The following is a 24,296-nucleotide window of genomic DNA, read 5'->3' on the forward strand; positions in this document are numbered from 1 at the left end:
TGCCAACTTGGTGCCTTTTAGATGTTTTGGACTACAACTCCCATCAGGCCCAGCTACTACCATTGAGGTGGCCAAAGCTAATGGAAATTGTAGTCCAAAACTTCTGGAAGCCACCAAGCTGGTGAAGGTTGTCTTAGAATGAGTTGAGAAAGAATACCACACTAAATTCAATACCAAAACAAAACTGGGACTTCTGTGAACAAATGGTTTTGAACTGGTGATGCCCTTTTTTAAATAGTGTCCTAGCAATCTGCAAGTACACAAGAGACAACTCTACACATGGACATCACCAGATGGGCAACATCGAAATCAGATTGATAATATTCTCTGCAGCCAAAGATGGAGAAGTCAGCAAAAACAAGACCTGGAGCTGACTGTGGCTCAGATCATCAGCTTCTTATAGCAAAATTCCAGCTTAAACTGAAGAAAGCAGGAAAAACCACTGGGCCGGTAAGATACAATCTAAACCAAATCCCTTATGAATACACAGTGGAAGTGAGGAACAGGTTTAAGGATTTAGATTTGGTGGACAGAGTGCCTGAAGAACTATGGGTGGAGGCTCGCAACATTATACAGGAGGCAGCAACTAAAACCATCCCAATGAAAAAGAAATGCAAGGAAGCAAAGTGGCTGTCCAATGAGGCCTTACAAATAGCGGGGGAGATAAGGCAAGCAAAATGCGAGGGAGATAGTGAAAGATACAGGAAATTGAATGCAGATTTCCAAAAAATAGCAAGGAGAGACAAGAAGGCCTTCTTAAACGAGCATTGCAAAGAAATAGAGGAAAACAATAGAATGGGAAAAACCAGAGATCTGTTCAAGAAAATTGGAGATATGAAAGGAACATTTCGTACAAAGATTACCATAATAAAGGACAAAAGTGGTAAGGACCTAACAGAAGCAGAAGACATCAAGAAGAGGTGGCAAGAACACACAGAGGAATTATACCAGAAAGATATGGATGTCTCGTACACCCCAGGTAGTGTGGTTGCTGACCTTGAGCCAGACATCCTGGAGAGTGAAGTCAAATGGGCCTTAGAAAGCACTGCAAATAACAAGCCAGTGAAAGTGATGGTATTCCAGCTGAACTATTTAAAATTTTAAAAGATGATGCTGTTAAGGTGCTACACTCAATATGCCAGCAAGTTTGGAAAACTCAGCAGTGGCCAGAGGATTGGAGAAGATCAGTCTACATCCCAATCCCAAAGAAGTGCCGTGCCAAAAGAATGCTCCAACTACCGCACAATTTCACTGATTTCACACGCTAGCAAGGTTATGCTTAAAATTCTACAAGGAAGGCTCAAGCAGTATGTGGACCGAGAACTCCCAGAAGTGCAAGCTGGATTTAGAAGAGGCAGAGGAACCAGAGACCAAATTGCAAACATGCGCTGGATTATGGAGAAAGCTAGAGAGTTCCAGAAAGACATCTACTTCTGCTTCATTGACTATGCAAAAGCCTTTGACTGTGTCGACCACAGCAAACTATGGCAAGTTCTTAAAGAAATGGGAGTGCCTGATCACCTCATCTGTCTCCTGAGAAATCTCTATGTGGGACAAGAAGCTACAGTTAGAACTGGATATGGAACAACTGATTGGTTCAAAATTGGGAAAGGAGTACGACAAGGCTGTATATTGTCTCCCTGCTTATTTAACTTGTATGCAGAATTCATCATGCAAAAGGCTGGGCTGGATGAATCCGAAGCCGGAATTAAGATTGCCGGAAGAAATATCAACAACCTCAGATATGCAGATGACACAACCTTGATGGCAGAAAGTGAGGAGGAATTAAAGAACCTTTTATTGAGGGTGAAAGAGGAGAGCGCAAAATATGGTCTGAAGCTCAACATCAAAAAAATGGAGATCATGGCCACTGGTCCCATCACCTCCTGGCAAATAGAAGGGGAAGAAATGGAGGCAGTAAGAGATTTTACTTTCTTGGGCTCCATGATCACTGCAGATGGTGACAGCAGTCACAAAATTAAAAGACGCCTGCTTCTTGGGAGAAGAGCAATGACAAACCTAGACAGCATCTTAAAAACTAGAGACATCACCTTGCCAACAAAGGTCCGTATAGTAAAAGCTATGGTTTTCCCAGTAGTGATGTATGGAAGTGAGAGCTGGACCATAAAGAAGGCTGATCGCCGAAGAATTGATGCTTTTGAATTATGGTGCTGGAGGAGACTCTTGAGAGTCCCATGGACTGCAAGAAGATCAAACGTATTCATTCTTAAGGAAATCAGCCCTGAGTGCTCACTGGAAGGACAGATCCTGAAGCTGAGGCTCCAATACTTTGGCCACCTCATGAGAAGAGAAGAATCCCTGGAAAAGACCCTGATGTTGGGAAAGATGGAGGGCACAAGGAGAAGGGGACGACAGAGGATGAGATGGTTGGATGGTGTTCTTGAAGCTTCCAGCATGAGTTTGATCAAACTGCGGGAGGCAGTGGAGGACAGAAGTGCCTGGCGTGCTCTGGTCCATGGGGTCACGAAGAGTCGGACACGACTAAACGACTAAACAACAACAACAATCTGCAAGAGCAAGAGTAATACAATGCTATCAAAGTGATGCTGCAGACCATAAAAGCTGCTCTTCTGCCCAGTTATTCTTCCTTTCCCCCTAATTTACCAGCTTTAATCTCTATCTCTAATTTCTTCTCACTATAGTCATGTTTCTCTCTCCCCCCCCCCACCTCTCTCAACATGCTGCTGACTCCTGACATCTTTACATGGACATCCTCTATCTGCATAATCAGGCTTCCATATAAGCTGTCTCCGTATGTTGCACTTTCCTTTTCTAAAGTTCCCACATGGAAGGAAGCTAAAAAGAAGGGTGCAAGGCATCTAAGAATGCCATTCTAAACGTGGGGGAATGATGGCACAGAGTGGCCCAGCATCAACACTTCACCTGCATGTCTGCAAATATTAGGAGCATAGGGGCACAAGCAACTTGTCCTTGGCTACGCTCTGTCAGGTATAAGAAAATGGCAGCTTGAGCTGCAAGAAAATGGTAGGGTATACATCCCCTTACTTAAAATCTTCCCCTTGAATCTTTATTTGATTCACTATTTCTTTGTCTTCGTCTGCACATCCCTACAGCTCACACTCTGGATTTACCTTGTAGCAATTTCCATAGAAACTGTGATTTCTATAGCTTTTTGAGACGTGAGGCAGCATTCAACAAATAGTTGCTGCTAAATTGCTTAATTATATTTGCTAAAGGCCAGCATGTCACAAAAAGCACCATTTAATACTGCAGTGACTTCATACTGTTCAGTCAGTTTCTTTAAGACTGCCATACACTATAAAAGCTTTCCTCTGCTAGTACTCCACATTGGCATCTCTCTTTCATCACTAGCACATTCACAACAAATTGCTGCTGAAGCACTTACGGTACTTACTTTGCCTCATGACAAATATTTTTGTTCTTGGCTGAATCTAGTCAATTTATAGTCTGCAGCCTTTCCTTTCCATAAGGCTCAGGAAAGTGGGTACAATCTGTCTGCATGTGTTCAGGTGTGCCTGCATGTCTTTTTCCTTCAGGGTTCTTAACGTGCTGCTGAGGTAATGAGTCGTAGAGGTGCTTCTGAAAAAGGACAGCTTAATACTGACTACCATCTACTGGTGCAATCCAGGGCTCAGTGGTAGCCATTCTGAGAGCATGGATAGCATCCTTCTCCTGGCAGAGATGCACAGCCTGATAATATTTTCAGAATAGCTGTCACTGTTATGGAGGGCACAGCAAGCTTTCAAATTTAGATTATCTATTTTAACACCTCAATATACAGGATAGGGTTATAAGTGTTCAATCTCTGCTCCTATCTATCTTCATAATATCTGGTTTTGTTATACTTGTATTGATAAGACACCATCAATGTGCACTGCACTTTACAGACCTATTAACAGTAGGTCCTGCCTCCAGAATATTGCAGTCTAAATATAAGCAATATAGGGTATGATGGGAAACAGCAGAGAAAGAGAAGAGAGGGAGGGATGTGTTGGAATAATAAGGTATAAACTTGAGCAAATGCAGCCCACTATGCATTCTTGGACTTCATTTAATTTAGGGGTGAGTCCTACTGTGCCCAATTCAAATGGGAAACTGCAGAGATATGCATTGGGGGCAGTATGTATGACAATTACATTGGCAAATGACGAAGAATTAAGAAAACTCATCTGTAACATACCTAGCACAGGTTTTGCATGATGGCCAAAAATATCCTTAGTAAGTGACTCATACCCGGTCTTGCCTCTGTTGTATTTTGTTCTACATAACAGCTTTGTATGACGCCATTACATTGCACCTAACAATTATGGCTTCAGCTTGCACTTTTCTGATGCGCTGAGGCAACTAGCAATGCTAATGCACAACAAGAGATTCTGCAGCATTGGTACAGCGTGAGCCCAACTTGTTAACATTCACGGTAAAAAACTGCTGGAAATTCTGACTACGGTGTTCACTATGCAAAGCCCATCTGTACTGTGTGGGTACTGGGCAGTGGCGTAGCGTGGGGGGTGCAGGGGGGGCGGCCGCACCGGGCGCAACATCTGGGGGTTAGGGTTAGGGGGCGCAAATCCACGGGTTAGGGGGGCAAATCCACGGGTTAGGGGGCGCAAATTACTTGCCTTGCCCCGGGTGCTGACAACCCACGCTACGCCTCTGGTACTGGGTTACAGATTAAAAATAAAAACAAGAAAGTCAGACTAACAGATGTATTGCTGCATAAATTTGCATTGACTAGACTTCCTCCTCACCAGAGACATGAAAGGTTACTTTCAGATATATAGAGAGAAATAGATATAGATATAGACATAGCTATAGATATAGACACACACACACACACACACACACACACACACACAGCTAAAGAATGGAGGGGACGAGTGTAACTAATGGGGCCAAACAGTCCTGAAATTCAAGAGTCTGGAGCATTTATGTGCAGAGCCAAAACAACAAAATGACCAATGCACAGCAAGAGACCCAGGTAATACTACACTATTTTTTTTCCTGTCTGCAGTTTGCTAAGTGAATATCTAGAGTCCCAATTAAAACCAAACTGAATATACTCAAGTTGAAGTTTCTGTTACTGTTGAAGTGTGGTTTAAACAAAAGATAACATTGAAGCTCTATTGGCAATCCCAACAGCTTTTTCCTTTCTTAAAGAGTAGCCATGGGATCCCCAGTTTAGATCAGGGATTCAAATATTCCCTCCCTGAAGCTATAGGAGTCTTCCCCACACTATGGCTGATTGCAGCTTCAGGAGGGGGGCAATAAACATTATTTGCATGGGGGCAAAGAACTAAACTCCCGTTCTGGTATCTAAATGTTCTTGTATCACAATATAACAGAGTTTTATCCAGCATAGAGATGAATTGATAGGAAAAGCTTGTCCAGTTAAAAGTACAAGGAGCCCTCTCACAAAACAGGGTTGCGATCTTGAAATATAGTTTGCAGGTTCAAACCCAATGACCCAAGATGACTTTGAAATAAGAAAGGGTGGGAGGTTACCCTCCAATACCAATAGTTCATTCCAGGGACTGTGAATGCATCAGCCCAAATGCGTACCTCTCTCTTTTTGTGTGTGTTTAATCTTTATTTGAATGGGGGTGTATTCTTATTTTTCATTTGACCTCCCCCCCCACCACCATTGTGGGGACGCAGGTGGCGCTGTGGGTTAAAGCCTCAGCGCCTAGGACTTGCCGATCGAAAGCTCGGCGGTTTGAATCCCTGCGGCGGGGTGCGCTCCCGCTGCTCGGTCCCAGCGCCTGCCAACCTAGCAGTTCGAAAGCACCTCCGGGTGCAAGTAGATAAATAGGGACCGCTTACCAGCGGGAAGGTAAACGGCGTTTCCGTGTGCAGCTCTGGCCAGAGCAGCGATATCACGCTGGCCACGTGACCCGGAAGTGTCTCCGGACAGCGCTGACCCCCGGCCTCTTGAGTGAGATGGGCGCACAACCCCAGAGTCTGGCAAGACTGGCCCGTACGGGCAGGGGTACCTTTACCTTTACCTTACCACCACCATTTGCCAGTTTCATAATATGTTTCGCTCAAGATAAATATATAGGCGGGGCGTGCCAGGTCAAACTTAGAAAGCCAAGAAGGTGAACTTGAAGAATTCCATGACTGGCTTGCAGAAATTCACAAGAGGCGAAACTTTGAGGAGTAAACAAGCTCGGAGACACCGTGGTGGGTGTAGGCCTCAGATCAAGACTTGCTTATTAGAAAACCATTTCACCCCACAGCCCCATGAAAACACTCTACAACTTCCATGCGAATTAATCTCAAAGACGTGAAAAAAGAAGAAAGCGCTTGGCTGTGCCTCGGGTCACTTTAATTATTTTTTTTTATCATTCTCATTCCCCTCAGCGAATCCCGGCTTTCCCTCGCCTCCAGCCGCGCGCACGTGGAGGCTCCGTCGTCGTTGCGGCGGGGCCGAAAGGGCGGCGCGGCGTTCGGCCTCTCGTTTATAAGAGGGGAGAAGGGGAAGGAGGCGGGCGTGCTGCTCCTGTCTGCTTCGGCCGTTTGCCCCGAGCGCGATGCCTAACCGCAAAGGCGCGCGCAACGCTTATTATTTCTTCGTGCTGGAGAAGCTGCCGGAGCTGAAGCGGCGGGGCCTGGCCGTGACGGGCGTGCGGGATGCCATCCCGTTCTGTTCCGACGACTGGGCGGTGAGCGGGGCGAGGCGAGGCGGGCCCCCTCTCTCTCGCCCTTCTTGGTCGGCGTGGGGAGCCATGTTAGACCCTCCATGGAGTTGGATAACCTGGTTTTGATTCTCAAGGAGGGAGGGGGACAAGTTGTCGATAGTGGTTACGTATAAGCTGTTTGGGGAATTTAACCCCCCCATACACACCCCAGCTGAAGAATGAATGCTGTAAAATACTTAAAAAAACAAATGTGAGGTCAACATTTTCATTAATTAGACCCTTTTTACCTCACTTTTCCTATCAAAGACTCACAGTGGCTTAGAATGAGCAACTTAAAAAAAAAGTTTGATGCGGACTTTAGTGGAGCCTTTAACTGCTGTTGTAGTGATGGGGAGTGACTGGCTACCCTACCACTTAGGTTTGGTTTCAGCCCTCTTTTTAAAAAAGTATATTTGTAAAGAAATGGTGGACTCCTGTAAGTTGCATTCCCCAAATGGGTCTTTTTTCCACTGCCAGTCATATGCACAAAGAGGCATCTGCCAAGGTTTGAAAAAGTAGTCATGCTATGCTATTCGCAATAATCCAACAGGTGAAAGATTGGAGAAACTAGAAAGATGACTAAAGTCAGTGCATAGAAATATACAGACTGCAGATTGCAGATATACAGGTTGCAGACTTCCCAAATCCTCCCTTAAAAGTTGAGTTACTTAACTGTGGCTTTGAATTCTTGGTATGCAAACAGGGTTTACACCCTTTAGGTACAACAGTCTTGCTTCAGGTTATGCTGCAAGCACCCAAGTACAACTAAGTTGTACTCAGCTTAGACCGTTTGGAATCAATGGATTGACATTTCTTAACTCTGTTGTCCAAGTCTGCTCTGAGTATGGCTGATATCATTTACTGGTGAGTGAACCACATTGAATTCTGTAGGCTAGGGCTTTCCTCTAGACAAGCTTGCAAAGTTCTTAGTGGTGGGAAAGTTGCTGAGCACAATCCACCCAAAGTTAATCACTTTTTAAAGTTAGGCTGACTTCTATGAGAGTTAAGATTGTTCTTAACTTTCCCAGTGGAATTACTGAGGCTTAAATGCCTTAACTGACTGCATCGTGTTCAGTATCTTGGTGTTGTAGTGATGGGAGAAATTGCTTTAATTATGGTAGAGAAATAATGGCAAGCCCTTATATTACACTGGTTTTACTTCAAGATGCTGACTGAGGAGCAAAAAGAAAAGTATGCAGAAATGGCTCGTCAACGGAAAGCTAAGAAATCGGAAGTAGCAACAAAAGAGGTGAATGAATGAATATGGAATAGGGAAAATCAGTTTTATATTTTCAGAGGCAAGTTAGTAATGATATAATTATAGTATAAATTGGAAGAAAATCCCATTATTTATAGTCTGTGGGAACAAAAGAAAAGTAACTTTGATGTGTTTGAAAGAAGGTTCTGAGTAAGCTGGTCAGTCACAGGTGTTGTATAGTTGTGATTTTAATGAGCCCTTCCAAACAAGCCAGGTAGGTTTTTATGTTGCAGCTGTTCCTGAAATAGGAGGATTGAATCCTTTGACAAAGTTCACATCCATACTATATATTTGAGACACATGAGTTCCACCAAGGAATCCTGAAAATTGTAGCTCTGTGAGGAGTAAAGTACAGTTCCCAGGATTCTTCATTGGAAATAAATGTGTGGTGTGGATGTGACCTAATAAGCAAAAGTAACAATAGAATGCAGGGATCAACATTTATAATTTAAAAATGTGAGCCTTAAAACTGGTGATTGTGTTGTATGTTACTTTTTCTTGTAAAAATAGATGGGAAGTCTGAATTGTAAGCTTTCTAGTCTTGAAAATTGTGAGTTAATATTTGAATTAGATATATCACAGTGTAACTGAGTTTCAACTATAGATAATCCACAAGAAGATTGTTTTTAGCATAGGATGGCGTCCAGTGGTGCCCATTTGTTTGCACAACTGAAATCTGCTTGTGAAATAGGACTTCCACTTGTTCTTCTTCCCAGTCCCCACAAAACCTGTTCTGGAAATGTCCAAAATCCAGAGCAGATTTGCACTACACTAACTCCCACCCATAGGTTACAATGGAAGGTCTATAGGTGAGATCAGTGCTTTTTTTCTTTAAAAATGTTTAGGGGTACTCTCATTTTGACTCAAGAAAATCACCATTTTATAGTTCAGATCGGGGAAAATAAATACAGTAAAAGGACAGAAGTACAAAGATTCACAAAATGTTTAGGGGTCTGCGTCCCCTCAGAAAAAAAGTATTGGGTGAGGTTTCATCCCATCCTACTTGAGAATATATAAGGTTGCTGCTAGGATTGTATCAAGGTGCCATTTTTGTGAGGGGCTAACTTCATTAGTATTCCATTGTAATTTAGACCCCTGGTGCTATAGGAGTTGGTGTGGCTGCACATCACCTATGTGAAAGTGGGAGTTCATACAGATGTCACCTCAGTGTCAGCTCAGTAATGAGGTGACTGCATGGGGAGGGGGGTATTTTATGTGATCTGGCTCAGAGTTTGCAGGTTCTGCTGGGCCAGGAGGGGGAAAGATTAGTCTTAGCAGTTTCAATTGGATACTACTGTAGTTGCTTTCCCTTCATTCATATATGATTAACTGATGTATTGTCTACACTTTTCATAGCCGCGCAGCCAAGTCCCACCCTCTCTTCCCACATTTCCTTCCACACAAACTGAGAAGAGAGTTTCAGCTGCAAACCTCATCAGTCCACCTGGGAAGAGTGATAAAGGTAAATGATAGTTATATTAGTTCACCTGATCTGCCCAACCTCAATGTGTTCATTCTGACTGGAGACTGTGCTAGGAGGTCTGCTTTTTCTTGCTCCCAGGAAATTGAGTGGTAATTGTGGGGGCAAGATATAAGTTAACTACTTATCTCAAGAACCGCCTGTTTCCATATGAACCTACTTGGATCCTGAGATCAACTTCTAAGGTCCTTCTTTGTCTGTCCTCTCCACAAGTCCAGAGGGTGGCAACAGAAGAGCGAGCCTTTTCTGCAGTGGCTCCCTGTTTATGTTCCTCTTCAGCCAGGCCTTTGGCTAATCTATATCCAATACCCTTTTAAATGTGGTGGGGGTTTTTTTGGGGGGGGAATTATTGGTTTGTCGTTCTTATTTTTATTAGGTATTTTGTGTTTTTTATATTGTAATTTTATGTTGTGAATTGCTCAGATCTATGAATAAAGGGTGGTATGCAGATTCAGTTTTTAGCTTTATTATAATTATTATAATCGGGAGTGTGGAAGTGGGGAAATTGGTCACCAACTCAGGAGAGGCAAGAATGAATTATAATTATAATATTTAAATGCCACCCATTTAACTGAGTTACCCCAGCCACTCTGGGTGGCTTCCAACAAATTATAAAACCACAGTAAAACATACATTAAAAACTTCCCTTCAGATGTCTTCTAAAAGTCTGGTAGTTGTTTATTTCCTTGACATCTGATGGGAGGGCGTTCCACAGAGTGGTGCAACTAGAGAGAAGGCCCTCTGCCTGGTTCCCTGTAACCTCACTTCTCACAATGAGGGAACTGCCAGAAGGCCCTTGGAGCTGGATGTCAGTGTCCAGGCTGAACGATGGGGGTGGAGACATACCTTCAGGTATACAGGACCAAACCTGAGTGCAGGACAGAGTTCAGATAAGGAGGAGGTGAAAGTACTGAACCTGGTGGAATAGAGGCAGCGGGTGATAGAGCATTGGGAGTGGGGACTCCAAATAAGAAACTAAAGCTGCTACAGGATTTGATGTTGAAACAATAAGTTGTTGAAGCCCAATGTAATCCTTAAGAGTTGTTTACATGCCTTGATCAAAAAGTTCATTGGAACATTCAGGAGCAGCATTTTATGTCCATGACATTTTGGTCCTTCTGAAGCTTATGATACATGAAGTATCTAGTGGAGCTCTTAACATGGGCAGGTAGTTCTAATTCTCCCAGATAATCCAACTGCTTATGCATTGTTTTTGAGTGACACTCAACTGCAGCATATTTGTGACAATGACTCATCATTTTACAAGCAATGTTGCAGTTACTGGCACATAGCGCTGCTTTTAAATCATCCGTTCTTCCCTCTTCAGATGTATAAAACATCCAAAATCTCCTGGTGACTTCTCTAGTAATGCCTGCATGGCTGTCTGCAAGGCACTTTTTTTTGTAGTGATTTGTAAGCCACTTTGGAGAATTTATTTGACTGCAGAGCAGGATAAAACGTCATTCAATAACTAAGGGAGTAGCTGAAAGTTTGCTAAGCAGGTTTAGAAGGATTCACTGCCTGTGACCAGTTCATATGTAAAGATGGTGTGATTTATTTTTTTTTTGTACTTTTGCAAACTCAGGCTTTCCTCAAGCCTGTAATACTTCCCCTAGTGCATGGGTGGTGTAATGTGGGATTCGTAGGGATCCATACAGAATAAATTTAACAGAATGAGTTTTCTAGTATTACATAGGATTCACTGACACATTTAAAGCATTAGATCTAAGATGACACTTTCCAGTTCTCTTGGTGTCAGCAGTGGCTTTGTGAGTTCTGAGGTTGCATCTCAACATCCCAGACAAGTTTCTGGGGTGCTTTTAGGCTCAACTTGGGGGACAATGTAGTCTCTGGTCTACCAGAAAACTACCTTTTGAGATGGCCTCCATTGTTACTCAACTCCAAAAACATATGTAATTAAACAGATAATGTCTACTACTTTGTGGGGAGTGGACCACTATTGACCACTTTTTCAATGTAGATACTGTCTTATCTGAGGTTTCTTAACCACTTTTGTATTATAAAGAATGATATTAGCCTTGGTTTTATGATCTGAGATTGCTGCATCGTTATAAGCAGACTGTTGTGGCTGTAGCACAGGGGTGTCAAACTCAAATTCATCTGGGGCCGCATCAGCAGTTTGGTCACCCTCAAAGGGCCAGTTGTATCTGTAGGACTTTATCAAAGTTATTTTTCCTTAGGCACTGGTGTGTGTTGTCTTGAACCTATACACTATTTAATATACCGATTCCAGTACGATTTTAAAAAAGAATAGAAGAAGAAATAATAATGATTTTTTAAAAAGATGACGAGATGGGCTTCCAGGCAGACTGGAGCTCCAACGGGGAAGAGACAGGAGCCTGTCCCAACAGAGCAGAGCAGAAGCAAATGTTGCCTCCCCCCGCTTTGCCGCCGCACTCAGGAGTCGGAGGATGCGGAGCTGCAGTTTGGACAGCAGCAGTTTCTTCCTCGCAAGGGAGCCTCAGCGGCACTGCGGGCGCGGGTGGCCAGGATGTCCTGCTGGGGCCCCGAGCTGCTGCAGTTGCTCCCGGGGAGGGGGCTATCCGCCAAGTCTTCCGGCCCGGAGAAAGCTGATGTGTTGGCGTGGGAAGGGGGGGTGTTTCGTAGCCAGGCTCCCGCAGCCAAGTTGCTGGCAGGCTCCCACTTTGCTCCAGCCGCCCAGATGCCGGCGCGGTCCTCTTCGGGGTGGGAGGCGCCCCTGCTTTGTGGTGTGGCACACCGCCCGGCCGGCCGGCTCCCTCCACCCCACTCTGCGCAGCTGAACCGGCAGCAGCCTCGCCTCTCCCAGCCCAGCCGGGGCACGCCACCTGCGGCAGGACCTGCACCGGGTCCCCGCTCTCAACTCGCCTCCGCCGTTCCCTTCCCCGCTTGCCGGCCCCGCTATTTACCCACCAGGGCGACCCCCAGCCAGCCCCTGGCCCCGCCGCCCGCGCCCCCGGCCATCTCCTCACCAGCTGCAGCGCCGCAGTGGCCTCTTCTTGTGGCCCGAGCGAGTGAGCGAGCGGCGTCCCAAGCGTGGCTCTCGCTCCCTGCCCTCGTTGCCAGCCTCTGCAGCTCTCTCAGGCTCCAAACGTTGCCGCGCGTGCCACCCGCCCCCTCGAACAGCCGCGCCCGGGAGGCTCCGAGGGGCGGAGGCAGCCGGCTCCGAGCTTGGCTTCGCGGGACCGCCTCCTCCGCAGCGAGCCCCGGACTGGAGCGAGCGAGCAGAAAGCCTCTTTGCCCAGCCCGCGAGGCAGGTGAAAGTTGTGGGACCAGCCGGTAGGCAGTGCCGACGGGGCGTGTCGGTTGGAGCCCTGTCTGCAAGCAGGCAGGGAAGGCTGTTTGCGTGGGTCACTTTTTAGAAAGGCAGAGAGCCTCCGCCGGAGTGCGGACCCTAAAATCTGGGTCGGGACCAGTAAAAAGGACGAGAAGCTCGCTTCCTCACCCTTGATGCCACGGGCCACATGACGAGGTCTGGCGGGCCGGATTCGGCCCGCGGGCCTTGTGTTTGACACCCATGCTGTAGCAGGTTGGGGATGGAACACCACATGACAATTCAAAACTTGGCTACATTACCTCTTTAAATCCCCTCTCAAGGACACTAGTTGGCTACAAGTTGCTGGGAATTCTAACTCTGTGAGAGATAAACTACAGTGCCCAGAATTCTTTGAGAGGGGAAATGTGCTTCAAAGTTATAATGTGCATGCAGTCTTAGTCTGGTTGAGGGCTGCCTGGAAATTGGAGTTGCAGGACTTAGTTTCATGATTTTTTTTTCAGTGCTATAGGTGTACATTTTACTCCAACTATCTTACTTTTTTGTTACAGTAATAATAATAAACAAATACGCTCCACTAATATTCTTAATACAAAATCTTGTTTCAGTTGTACTTGAAACCACATTCTTCTACCTGAATATCTTCAGCCATGGAGTTCTACCCTCTCATTGCAAACAACGTTTCCTTCCTTGCGAAATTGGATGTGTGAAGTATTCACTAAAAGATGGCATAATTGCAGAGTTTCATCATTTTTTAGATCCTGGTGAGCTTTTGGAATCAGAAGAGATGAAATTTGTCTTTCATCTGTGCGGGGGGGGGGGGGGAGAAGATATACAGGATTCTGTTTGTCCAGGACAGTTTATTTGTATGCATTCTTGCACTATGAAAAAATAAAAATGGCTTCATATAGTGGGCAAAAACCACATTGACAGCATTACTTAATGAAGAAATGAAACTTAACTGGAAACATTCCTTGTGTCAGCAGAAGACATGAACTGCCCAGATCAATATGTTCAAATGTTGTGCATTTTTAATCTCTGTGTTACAAAAGATACATTATAAAGAAATAAAATTGTACTTCTAGACCTGTATTTGGACACTGATTTACTATTCTGTAGGAAAGCAGAAAATGGTGTATTATAACCATGAAATCCTACAGACAGCTTAGTATTGCATAATAAAGCCTGAGTTCTTTTTGGTCTTTTGCAGGAGAGGTGCCAAGGGGATTTCGCTTTCATTGCCAGACAGCAAGTAGGTATTGGGCAAGAGATGTGGAACCTACGGATTGGCAGCATTTTTTTATGACCCACATATAGTCTTCCAATTATTTTTTAATTATTTTAAAGAACGGTTCTTATTCCAGATATCCTATGGCATTTTATTTGTATCTTGTTTATTATTATGTATACAAAATATTTTTATATCACCCTCATAAAATATCAGAGCAATATACAACAGGACAAAGCAATCTTTAAATAAAAAATTTAAAGAACAGTTTTAAACTGCTGTATGGGCCTGTTTCCATAACAAAGCTTAGTACGTCTTCCCAAGTAACATGTTGAAGTTATGCTCTTAACCAGACTCATACTCATGCATTCATTTAGGTTTCAGTCATTCACTTGTGTTTCCAGATAATGGTTAGACATTGTATACACCACCTTGCCCAAATCTTTGGGGATGGAAGATGAAATTAAAGTATCTGGACTGCAGTGTTAGTGGTGTTTGCTGTCTGGTTTGTCCTAATCTCTGGTTCAGTGATATTTTACACAGAGTAGTTTAATTCTTGAATATTAGGCAGTATATTACCTGCCTTGAGACTACTGGTGAATGGCAGGCTATAAACGCATGCAAATAAATAGGATCCTTGGGTAATCATTTACCTTTCTTGACAGCTAGTGAAGTTCAACCATTGACAGGCCTTGACTGACCTGCACTTGGTTCAACTAGACATCTTGGGTCTAACAATCTTCCTTTACATTGGTGATAAACCCTGTCTCACAGGGTTGTTGCAGTGATAAAATACTTGAATAAAACAGACAAGTTCTTGAATGATATATTTAGGTGTTTTTAGTGAAACTGATATATTAATCCTGCGAACTGTAAAGTTAAAAGTACAAGTGCGTGTGAAATGAGGTGTTTCTTCTGAAAAGCCCTGATAAGGCCCTTTGATTTTCTCTTAGGTGATGCTACACATAGGATTCCCTTATCTGGCTTTGAGCTTGTAACTGCAAATCATTCCGTTGTGTTACGTGAGCTATACTCATTTATTCAGCCACGGTGGGGCGCCTGGCCACCTGTGTATTGTAAGGTATAATGTAACATTTTTAGACTTTAATGGCTCTCTGCTTTTCAGAAGTCAGAACAAAAATCTCTACCCACATGCTTCAGTTAGCCTTTTCCCTAGTTAGCTGTGGTGTGTGTGTGTGTGTGTGTGTGTGTGTGTGTGTGTGTGTGTTCAAGTAAAAATATAGGTGACCTCACCTTAAGTAAGGTTGGAGTACACAGATGTTTTAACTTTTAAGCTGTCCATTGACAATCTCTATAGCATAAGGGATTCACATAAAGATTTCCAGTTTTGCGGCCTTCCCTTAAGGGTATTTCATTGGTACAAAGTGGTGTCTACATTCAACCTAAAAGAGCATATAGTTGTATTCCTGAATTGTTGCTTCTCCAAGGCAGACCAAATACCTATGGACAGTTCTTTTGGCTTTGGTCAGATTATGTATCAAACAGCTGTAGACAGGAAAACTTCCTGTTTCGGTATTGGAGCAGATACCCTTATCAAGAATAACAGTTTTATTGCATATCAGGAAACCTTAGCCATAGAGGTCTTATAATAAGAATATATAGTATAGGTTTATTAATTCTGTTTATTTGATTGTATAATGTATACTTAAAACTTATTTTACAGTCTTCTGACCAGTTTAGGGTCAACTGGTGCCTGCAGCATATGGCTAGAGAAGTGGGTAAGAAAATTTTCCTTTACAACAGGAAATAAGTTAAAATTTAGATATAGTCTCTGCTGCTCCTAAAACTTACTTTTTTATAATAGGCACAGTTAATAATCTGGAAAGTCTCTGTGTGGAAGACCTTGTTGTGGAGCTGTATTATCAGAAGCTTCAAAAGGAGCCTTCTAAGGCATGGGTGTGTAACTCCCTGGATGCCTCCATGTGGGATTACTCCAGCAATACTAGGTATAATATATAGCTCTAAAAATCATAATAACTGCTGTACCTACCTGAACCACAGTGACTTGACTACTATGAGATGAGAGTCTGTTATGACCAGGAAAAAATGCGATTGACAGATTCTCCATAGTTGTACATTACACAAAACTATGGCTTAGTGTCTGGGGCAACCCAGTCAGATGGGTGGGGTACAAATAAATTATGGTGCTATAAGCATGCATGTTGAATGCTAATCTAAAGCCTTGCACTCATTTCAGAAATGAGTTTGAGACATTAAACTAAGGTTTAGACTCATTGAAATTGATGAACATGCTTGTGTTTGGTTCATTAATTTCAATAGGTCTGCTCTTGAGTAAAATTTGGTTGAAAACCACCCATGGAGCTATTTTGAAGTATTTAGTAGTTTTTAAAGTCTAAACAGCCAGATTTTTCTACAATGAAGGTGGGTATCATTGAATGAGTTATTCCTCCTATTTGCTTCTATAGGCCAAGCAGGATTATGCGAGTTTCAACTGGCACCCTGTGTGGGATAGTGCCTCTACACATTCTATTCTGCCTGGCTTTGAGGAGCCAGGCTCAGAGTTCTACCAAATGTTTCACTTTGCCTATTTCTATTCTCTCTCGCCATGTAAGAAAAAGCTATTGAACATTCTTCACTACTCTCTTCCACAAACCCCCTGGATTGTCCTCTTAAAGCACTTTATATTGTGATAGTGGGTTGGGAAAATTAATGTTTCTGTCTTGAAGTTTCTAATGCCAAACAGTGGAGTAGATGAAAAAAGAAAGGTAAGTTGTTTGTCTAGAACTTGAAAATGTCTTACTGTTGAAGCATATACAGTGGTACCTCGGGTTACATACGCTTCAGGTTACAGACTCCGCTAACCCAGAAATAGTACCTCGGGTTAAGAACTTTGCTTCAGGATGAGAACAGAAATCGTGTTCCAGCAGCAGCGGGAGGCCCCCATTAGCTAAAGTGGTGCTTCAGGTTAAGAACAGTTTCAGGTTAAGTATGGACCTCTGGAACGAATTAAGTACTTAACCCAAGGTACCACTGTATTTGAAACTCGACATTCATGATGAAAGTATTATTTCTACTTAGGTGCAAGTGGCATGAAGAAAACGATGTAGTGTACTGTGCTCTTGCTACTTGCAAGAAAATTGCGTGAGTATGAAAATACAGTGAATATGTTAAAATGTTTTTGCATCTTAAAACTATTTTGGACATTAGTTTCATATACAATGTCTGGGGTCATCTTGTCTTTTTCAAATAAAACCTGTTGGTTCTTTTGGATATTCTTTAGTAGGCATTTTGTCGGCTGCATTTGAATGAAGGAGCAACTGATGTGATTTTGTGGCACTTCTACTATTATAGGAAGAAAGGAATTTTAAAGATCCAAATAAATTAAAATCTATTTCTTTCTGATTAAGTTTTCCAAGTCTCACTTACTAGACAGGTCAGTTGGGAAAAACTTCAGGTTTGCATTGTCACCAAAAAGGTCTCTGAATTTTGAGTAGATTTCATGAGGAATAATTTTTTTACCTTGCATTTGCAAACTTTGTTGTGGTTTATTTATTTTGGAGGGGGATGTGCCACACACATGCAGAGACCAGTTTTAACACACATACAAACAGACACCTGGTTCATCCAAACTGGTTGCCCGAGGCCTTAACTAGAAGGGGCTTGACAAGCAGCAACTTGTCTCTCAGACAACTCAAAAGATCTTCCCCTTTCTGCTGTCTCTGATAGGCTGATACCTGCAGTTTAATAACCTGGGCCTCACATGCAAGTAGTTCTTTGGGAGGTTATAGTATCTGCTCATGGCAGAGGGGTTCTTCAGGTCCCAGTTTCTGTAGGCTCCTGCTGCTATTCTGTTGGAAGAAGTTGCTAAAAGGAATGGCTTTTTATTGCCTCCTGGCTGATTTTCCTTCTTTAGTTCACCCAAGTTGGTTGCGCCCCCGCAGTTCAACCACTGCCTCCTATTATGTTCCTGTATCCATGGTCTTGGTGCAGTATATTGCCAGTAGTATGTACTTTTTAAATTTCAGTTCAGCTTGTGGAAATGATAACACATCTTCATGTTGGTGTTTTCCTGTCCAATATAGATACTGTATCAGCAATTCCCTAGCCAATATGTATTGTGTCCAGCTGACTGCATCTCACTTACCTTTGTGTGAGAAGGACTCCCAAAACACAGCAAATCCTAAAATGGTGGTTCTGGATGCTGGACGTTTCCAGGTCAGCCTTGTTCATTTAACATATTTGTTCTTCTATATCTTATCAGTAACATTTCTGGAGTGTACTTGGAAATGTAGGATGAAATCATGATAGATGCTCAAAAATAATGATATAATTATATTTTACAAACACTTTTATTTGACCAATATGTCTGTTTAATTATGTGCAGAATATTAATATATCCATCCATAGGCACATTAGGCAGATATTCCTTATGCACTATATCCATCTTTTCTTTGTATACAAGGAGGTCCTGAAAACCTGGTGAATGAGTCAGTGAAAGAATATCTCCGAATGTGTGGGTGATCTTGTCTTTTTTGCATTACAGAAAATGAGGGCTGCTGAGCGCACTGGAAATGAAAGGTACTTTCGATCTCTTAATGAGGAACTAGATGCTGCCTCTTGTACTGGTGAGTGATTATCTATGTTGGAAAATTAAACATAATGAAAATTAGTTGCCGTTAGAATCATTACTAGTGTTTCACACCTGCATTTCTGTTAGAGAAAATGTTCCTGTATACTGATAAGTCCAACACATTCTTTCCTGATACTTTTCTGGAGTTTTGAGTGTTCCTGCTCACTGTAGTCTACCACTAAAATATCTGCATAAAGGAAATGTAATGAAGCTTGTATGTTTAAACAGTCACAGAATTTCTCTGCAGTGATTCTGGCTAAAATTTTAAGAAGGCATTCTCCTTGAGTGAGTTGCTCCTCCACTCACGTTATAACTTACTTTTATCATTTATATACTGTCCTTTGTAGACCTCATGGCAGGTTCTGCCTTGATTTTATTTAGTTGAATATTAAAATCAGTTAAACCATCAAGTTATTTACCTTCCTTGATAACAAGCATATTATGCATAAAGGGCCTGACAAAAGTTGGCATCTAAAACTGTAGGTTTGGCACCAAATGAATTTCCAAGGGAAGTGAATTTCAAAACTGGGGTCTTAAAACTGAGAAGTCTTGCTGTCAAGACACACTAGGAGATCTCAAGTTACAGACTTGAGGAGGAAGATAGTCTTTCAGGTAACTTGGTCCTAGGCCTTAAAATGCTTAGTTTGTGGAGACTAAGACCTTGAATTTGACTCAGTAGCTAATGCCAATGCTTAAAGACTGGTGTTACATGGTCCCAAGACCTTGTTGATCACCACAGCAGTTGCAACTTCAAAACTTTCTTCCTTCAAACTCATCAGTAGAGAAGCAAGGCTCTTTCTACCCCCATATTCACCACCACCCCAATTTTACCTGTTTAATTCTATAGTCTGTGCCATCTGAATACTTGCTGAATGCCGTAGTGTACATTAAGTGCTCAACTTGTGGCAGCAAGCTTCCTCCATTACGACTAACCACCATGTCATCCTGTGGTCACAACTGCTGTCTTTTCTTCCTAAAGCAAGGAGCATAAAGTAGACAACTGCTCCCATTGCAAGAGGCCTGTGAGATGAGCATTCCAAAACAGGTCCACAAGTGCCAGCTAAGCAGTTGCACTCAATATCGGCACCCATTTCTGTTACAGATCTCTCTGCGGTGCTGCAGCTTCAAGACGTGGTTGCTTGTACTAGGGCAATCTCCTTTAGCCACGTGAAAACACCCACCTTGGCTTAACCCACCTTGGTATCAATATTGGCTTTAGTACCGAAGATGGAGATTACTAGGTGTGGATCACTGTGCCGAGGCTATTTTGATAAAATAAAATGCGGCACTTGCTATTTTATCAGTTCTCCATGATTATAAAGGCCTCAATTGAAAGCAAGAAACTGTAGGCTTTGCATGGAACTGTTGTGATTCTCCTGTGAGCTTATTTTTTGAAATTTATGATAGAAAATATCTAGGTGATGAGTGTAAATTAAGATTTCATTATCATGGCTTCTGTGTTATATATTGACACATGCATTGTTTGCTTAGGTCAGCATCCTTCAGGAGTGAAAACAACAGGTGAAACAACTACTAGGCGTGGAAGAGGAATTGCCCGGTTTCTGGAGAGCGTCTCAAAGCAGCCCAGCAGTTAGACATTTGCAGTACAGTGCCTCCTTTTCAGAACAGCTCTGCATATAATGATTCCCACCATCTTTGGGAATATAAATACTTTATATTTCCTTGGTCTGTCATGTGTTAAATATTATCTTTGTTTAATGAAAAAAGCCATTCTAATCCCATTGCAGGGGGTAAAATTTAAGTTTTTAAGATAACAAATGTTATTGTGAGTTTGTGAAATATTATTATTTTTTTATGTAGGAATATTTAGTAGAAACTTGAAATAATGAAGTCAGTAGGATAAGAAATTAGATAATGAAACCAGAAGGGCAACTTTGTGAAATGATGTCTGGATTTTTAAGTTCTGTTTTGCCTTTTCTTTAGGCAAAGCCTATTTAACGCCTACTGGTACCTTACTGAAGTAAACTTTTGCTAAGGAACCAGTTGCAATTATGTTTTTTTAATAAGCTATTCTGGGATTTGGTATGGTACCAAATGTATATTGTTTTTGTCAGAGGGGCAAGGTTTTGGTATAAAGCCCTTAAATTAGCCAACAATAGAAGCAACATACATTTTTTGGTAAAACTTGCAATCAGGTAATATCTCCCTCACAAAAGAAAAAAAAACCTATGAAGTTCTATAAAGGTACTACAATGATGTACTTTAAAAGTTGTTTTAAAACCATCTTTTTCCTTTCTTTCGTGTTATACATACATTCAGTCATTTAGTACAGAAAGCTTCTAAATCTTAACCATGATAGACCGGCTTGTGTGTTTAATTAAACACTTCTTTCCAATTTGATTTGGCATGTTCTGTCTGTATTTTGTGGTTCCAAATGTAGTATGGTATTGTCAAGTGCAGAAAAGGAAAACTCAAATGCTAAGCTAAAGTTATTTAAACTGAGATGAAAACAAATTTTAGATTGAGTTGTTTGAAGGACAGTCATGCACTGAAGAAACATGCAACTAGCATATAGATGTAAAAGTAACTTGGGGAAAATTAGATGTATGAAATGCATCCTTGCTTCCTTGCTGTGAGAAGGAATATGCTATTGGTCCAGTGGGAGTGGACATCAAATCCTCTCCCTCTGACCCCCATCCCAATTGCAGATACTGCAATTTCTGATGTCAGATTTGTGCCCTTCGTTTGCATAGAAACCAGTCTGCTGTGTGTAAAAGGCAGTAGGACATTGTTGTTTAACAACATCTGAAGGGCTGAACCTTCCCCACCCTTTCTGTAGACAACCATTGCTGGATACTACTTTGGCCTTGTTCAGCTGCTGCTGGCTTTTTCTACTTCTCATGGCTATTGTAGTTAGAGGACTGCCAGTTATAAATTCTTTCATTCTCACTGTCAAAGTCCGAACAGATGCAATTGCTTCTGTAACTTGTTAAGGTTACAGTTCTTGCAACCCATTCCATTCCTTGCTGCAGTGAGGTTTCCAACACATTAAAGTGTTTTGGACTAAAGTGGGTGCTGCAGTGCACTCATGGGTACAGAAGCTGGCCTTATATTCTACTACTTTTATCTCCGCAGCACTTGAAGACAGAGTCACAGGTATTTATTCATGCGATATCTAGTCACCAGATATATATTTGCAGTACAGTTTCTTCCCTATGTTATCCTTCAGCCACCATGCTTGCTTTGTACTTTTGCTACAAAATGGGATATACAAAGAACAAGTTTGTTGAGGCCCTTTTCTATATGAGAGAGAGAGAGAGAGAGAGAGAGAGAGAGAGAGAGAGAGAGAGACAGAGACAGAGACGGTAGACACCTGTAGCTTCCTAATTCTTACAGAAGAGAATAGGAAACTATATATGTTGAGTCAAACCAGTAGGACCCGGCTGCAGCAGGCGAAGGCTGATTCAGCTGGTCTCGAGGTATCATGCCACCTCCATTCTGTCACTAGTTGGCCTATACTCACAGCTGTGTAAATAGGGAACGAGGAAGATAACCAGAAACTCCCCTAGCAATCTCTTGAGCAGAAGGCATCATTGTCAGATGGATCTCTGAGGCACCTCACCTCAAAGGGATGTTCCACCCAAGAGCTTACACTCCTACATGTATAGATTCCTCAAGAATATAGCAGCTCTTTGCTCCAAGGGTTTGCTGTACCAAATGGCAGCCCCTACCACACTTCTTGTAGCAGTGCTGATGCTGATGCCACTACCTGGAAACAACTGGCTTGGGTTAGCTGGGAGGAAGGAAAAGTTAGCTGCCACTGTTTTCTTGGGGCTTTCTAGTATCAGTAGTGGGTGGGGATGATATATGAAGCAGGCCTCTGTATAGTCTCAATATTTAGCCCCATCACAACTTGTATGAAGTGCTGAGTTTGGGTATCTTCTCAAGTACTGTATCTGATAAGGAGCTTGGGGCAAATGCTTAGTGTGCCAGCTGTGCCCATTCTTGGAGCTGTCTGATCTGGCCACAGTGGCACATGCCTTAGTTACACCCCATTTAGATCACGGTAATGTCCCCTAAATGGGGCTACCTTTGAAAAGTGTTCAGAAACTTCAACTGGCTCAAAGAGCTTCAGCCAGGGTGTTGACTGGCGCTCATAGAGAGCACACTACTCCCTTGTTACAACAGCAGCACTGGCTACCAGTCTGTTTTTGGGCACAATTCAAAGTGCTGGTTTTGACCTATAAAGCCCTGTATGGCTTAGGTCTAGGCTATCTAAAGGAAACTGGGAGGGGGTTTTCGCAGTGGCTGCTGCCTAGAGAAGCTAGACTGGCTCCCTCCAGGCAAAGACTATTATTCCAGGAGGTCTTTGAGAACTGACCGTTTTTAAAGTGGTCTTGATAGTGTGCTGTACTGTGGGGAGTGTGACCTGCAATTTAATAGGTTTTTTATATTTTAAAAATTTCCATATATAGCTTAATTTTTTTAAAAAAACCTTTAAATGTTAAGCTGTGTGTATTTTATATCTGTATTTGGTTTACTTTTTATGACCTGCTTTGAGTCCCAGTTCTAGGGGAAAGGTGCAGAATGAATGAATGAATGCACACTCATTGATTTCAGGATGAAAACTTGATGGAGCTGTAGTTTGTATCTTTTTAGGGAACTTTGTCTGGAAACCTCTCCCTAATGCCCCGTGTGTGATGAGGTAAATGAGTCCTTTATCTGTTTTTATACATTCCAGGATTGAGTTGTGGCACAAATTAAGTCTTTGGGCAGAAGGCCTAAGGCCTAAAACGACTCAACTGGGCTGTGAACTAGTCTACGTTGCATAATTATCAGCAGCCAAATGTATAAATAAGCTGGGTCCATGTGCACCTGAAAGCAATTACAGGCAGCATCTTTGCAAACGAGGGAATTTTATTCCTAGCTGATAGCTGAGTGTGACAAACAGAACTAACTAGCTTGTCATCTGAAGGAAGAGTCTTCTGTACAGCATGACAGCTGGAAACTTATTGAAAGGAGATCTGAGGAGGAAACTTTGGAAAGTGCTCATTTAGACTTTTGATTCAGTGGCTATTGCTTGCTTGCCTGCCTGCAAGGTATTGTCTGCGATATCCATGAAGCCCTGATATCCTGATAATACCCAAGCAGCTAATGAGAGTCGCTTTATAAACTTATTTAAAGGAGTACAAAGAATGCTATTATTAACTTAACCTTGCATTATCTCTGTTCCCTCACTTTTCCCAAGCTCTGACTTAAACCCTCGCAAGCTATTGTAATTGCCACTTTCAGGCAATTCCACACCCCCAGGACAGCAGGTGAAGCCAGGATGTGAGTTTCTTCCAGATCTCCTTTTAGTGGAGCAGCATGTAGTACCAATTCTCCTGGTTTGTTGTTTTTGTGCATTTGTATGACCATCAAAGTTGTCTGCCCCAGAAAGTTCAAATGAAACAAGCACAATGTCTTTGGACTGCAGTAGAAACCTATTACAGGCCAGAAACACACACACATCCTATCTAGGGGTTGTCCATTTGTGAGGTGAATGCTTCAAAAATTCTGCAGATAATTGTTTGGATTCTTGTTTAATTTGTTTAGAATTCTTGCTTAGTTTATATCCTAACAGGAAACACTTCTGCTCTTCTGTTCTGAGAACTTGGGAGGGTCTCCAGAAGCAGGAAAGTGTGTGTGTCCTGTTTAGAGAGAGCTTCCTTAGTGTAAAAATTAACCTCCCATATCTCATCGGACACTGCCAGTATAACTAAGCTTCCTGGATTTTGTTGGCTAAAGTTGTGCATGAAATTGC

The 24,296-nt window shown here is 42.5% G+C and overlaps 1 protein-coding gene across 1 annotated transcript; it reads left to right on the plus strand.

The window, feature by feature from the left end:
• Positions 1–6,387: 6,387 nt before the first annotated feature.
• MAEL (maelstrom spermatogenic transposon silencer) lies at positions 6,388–20,893 on the plus strand. The gene is made up of 12 exons (XM_083734895.1): positions 6,388–6,665; positions 7,846–7,929; positions 9,295–9,400; positions 13,301–13,456; positions 13,903–13,944; positions 14,874–15,001; positions 15,605–15,659; positions 15,746–15,887; positions 16,981–17,043; positions 17,985–18,117; positions 18,446–18,527; positions 20,024–20,893. The coding sequence occupies exons 1-12, from the start codon at positions 6,534–6,536 to the stop codon at positions 20,125–20,127; spliced, it is 1,227 nt and encodes a 408-aa protein (XP_083591021.1). The 5' UTR covers positions 6,388–6,533; the 3' UTR covers positions 20,128–20,893.
• The last annotated feature ends 3,403 nt before the right edge of the window (positions 20,894–24,296 follow it).

Source organism: Podarcis gaigeae (assembly GCF_964106915.1).
Source record: "Podarcis gaigeae genome assembly, chromosome: 4".
Classification (NCBI taxonomy): Eukaryota; Metazoa; Chordata; class Lepidosauria; order Squamata; family Lacertidae; genus Podarcis; species Podarcis gaigeae.

What these genes read in the sequence shown, in the direction of transcription:
- MAEL (XM_083734895.1), top strand. Translation starts at nt 6,534, where the DNA reads ATGCCTAACCGCAAAGGCGCGCGCAACGCTTATTATTTCTTCGTGCTG. An exon ending in ACCTGGGAAGAGTGATAAAG is followed by an intron (nt 9,401 to 13,300) that starts GTAAATGATAGT and finishes ATCTTGTTTCAG; the next exon opens with TTGTACTTGAAACCACATTC. An exon ending in GCATATGGCTAGAGAAGTGG is followed by an intron (nt 15,660 to 15,745) that starts GTAAGAAAATTT and finishes TTTTTATAATAG; the next exon opens with GCACAGTTAATAATCTGGAA.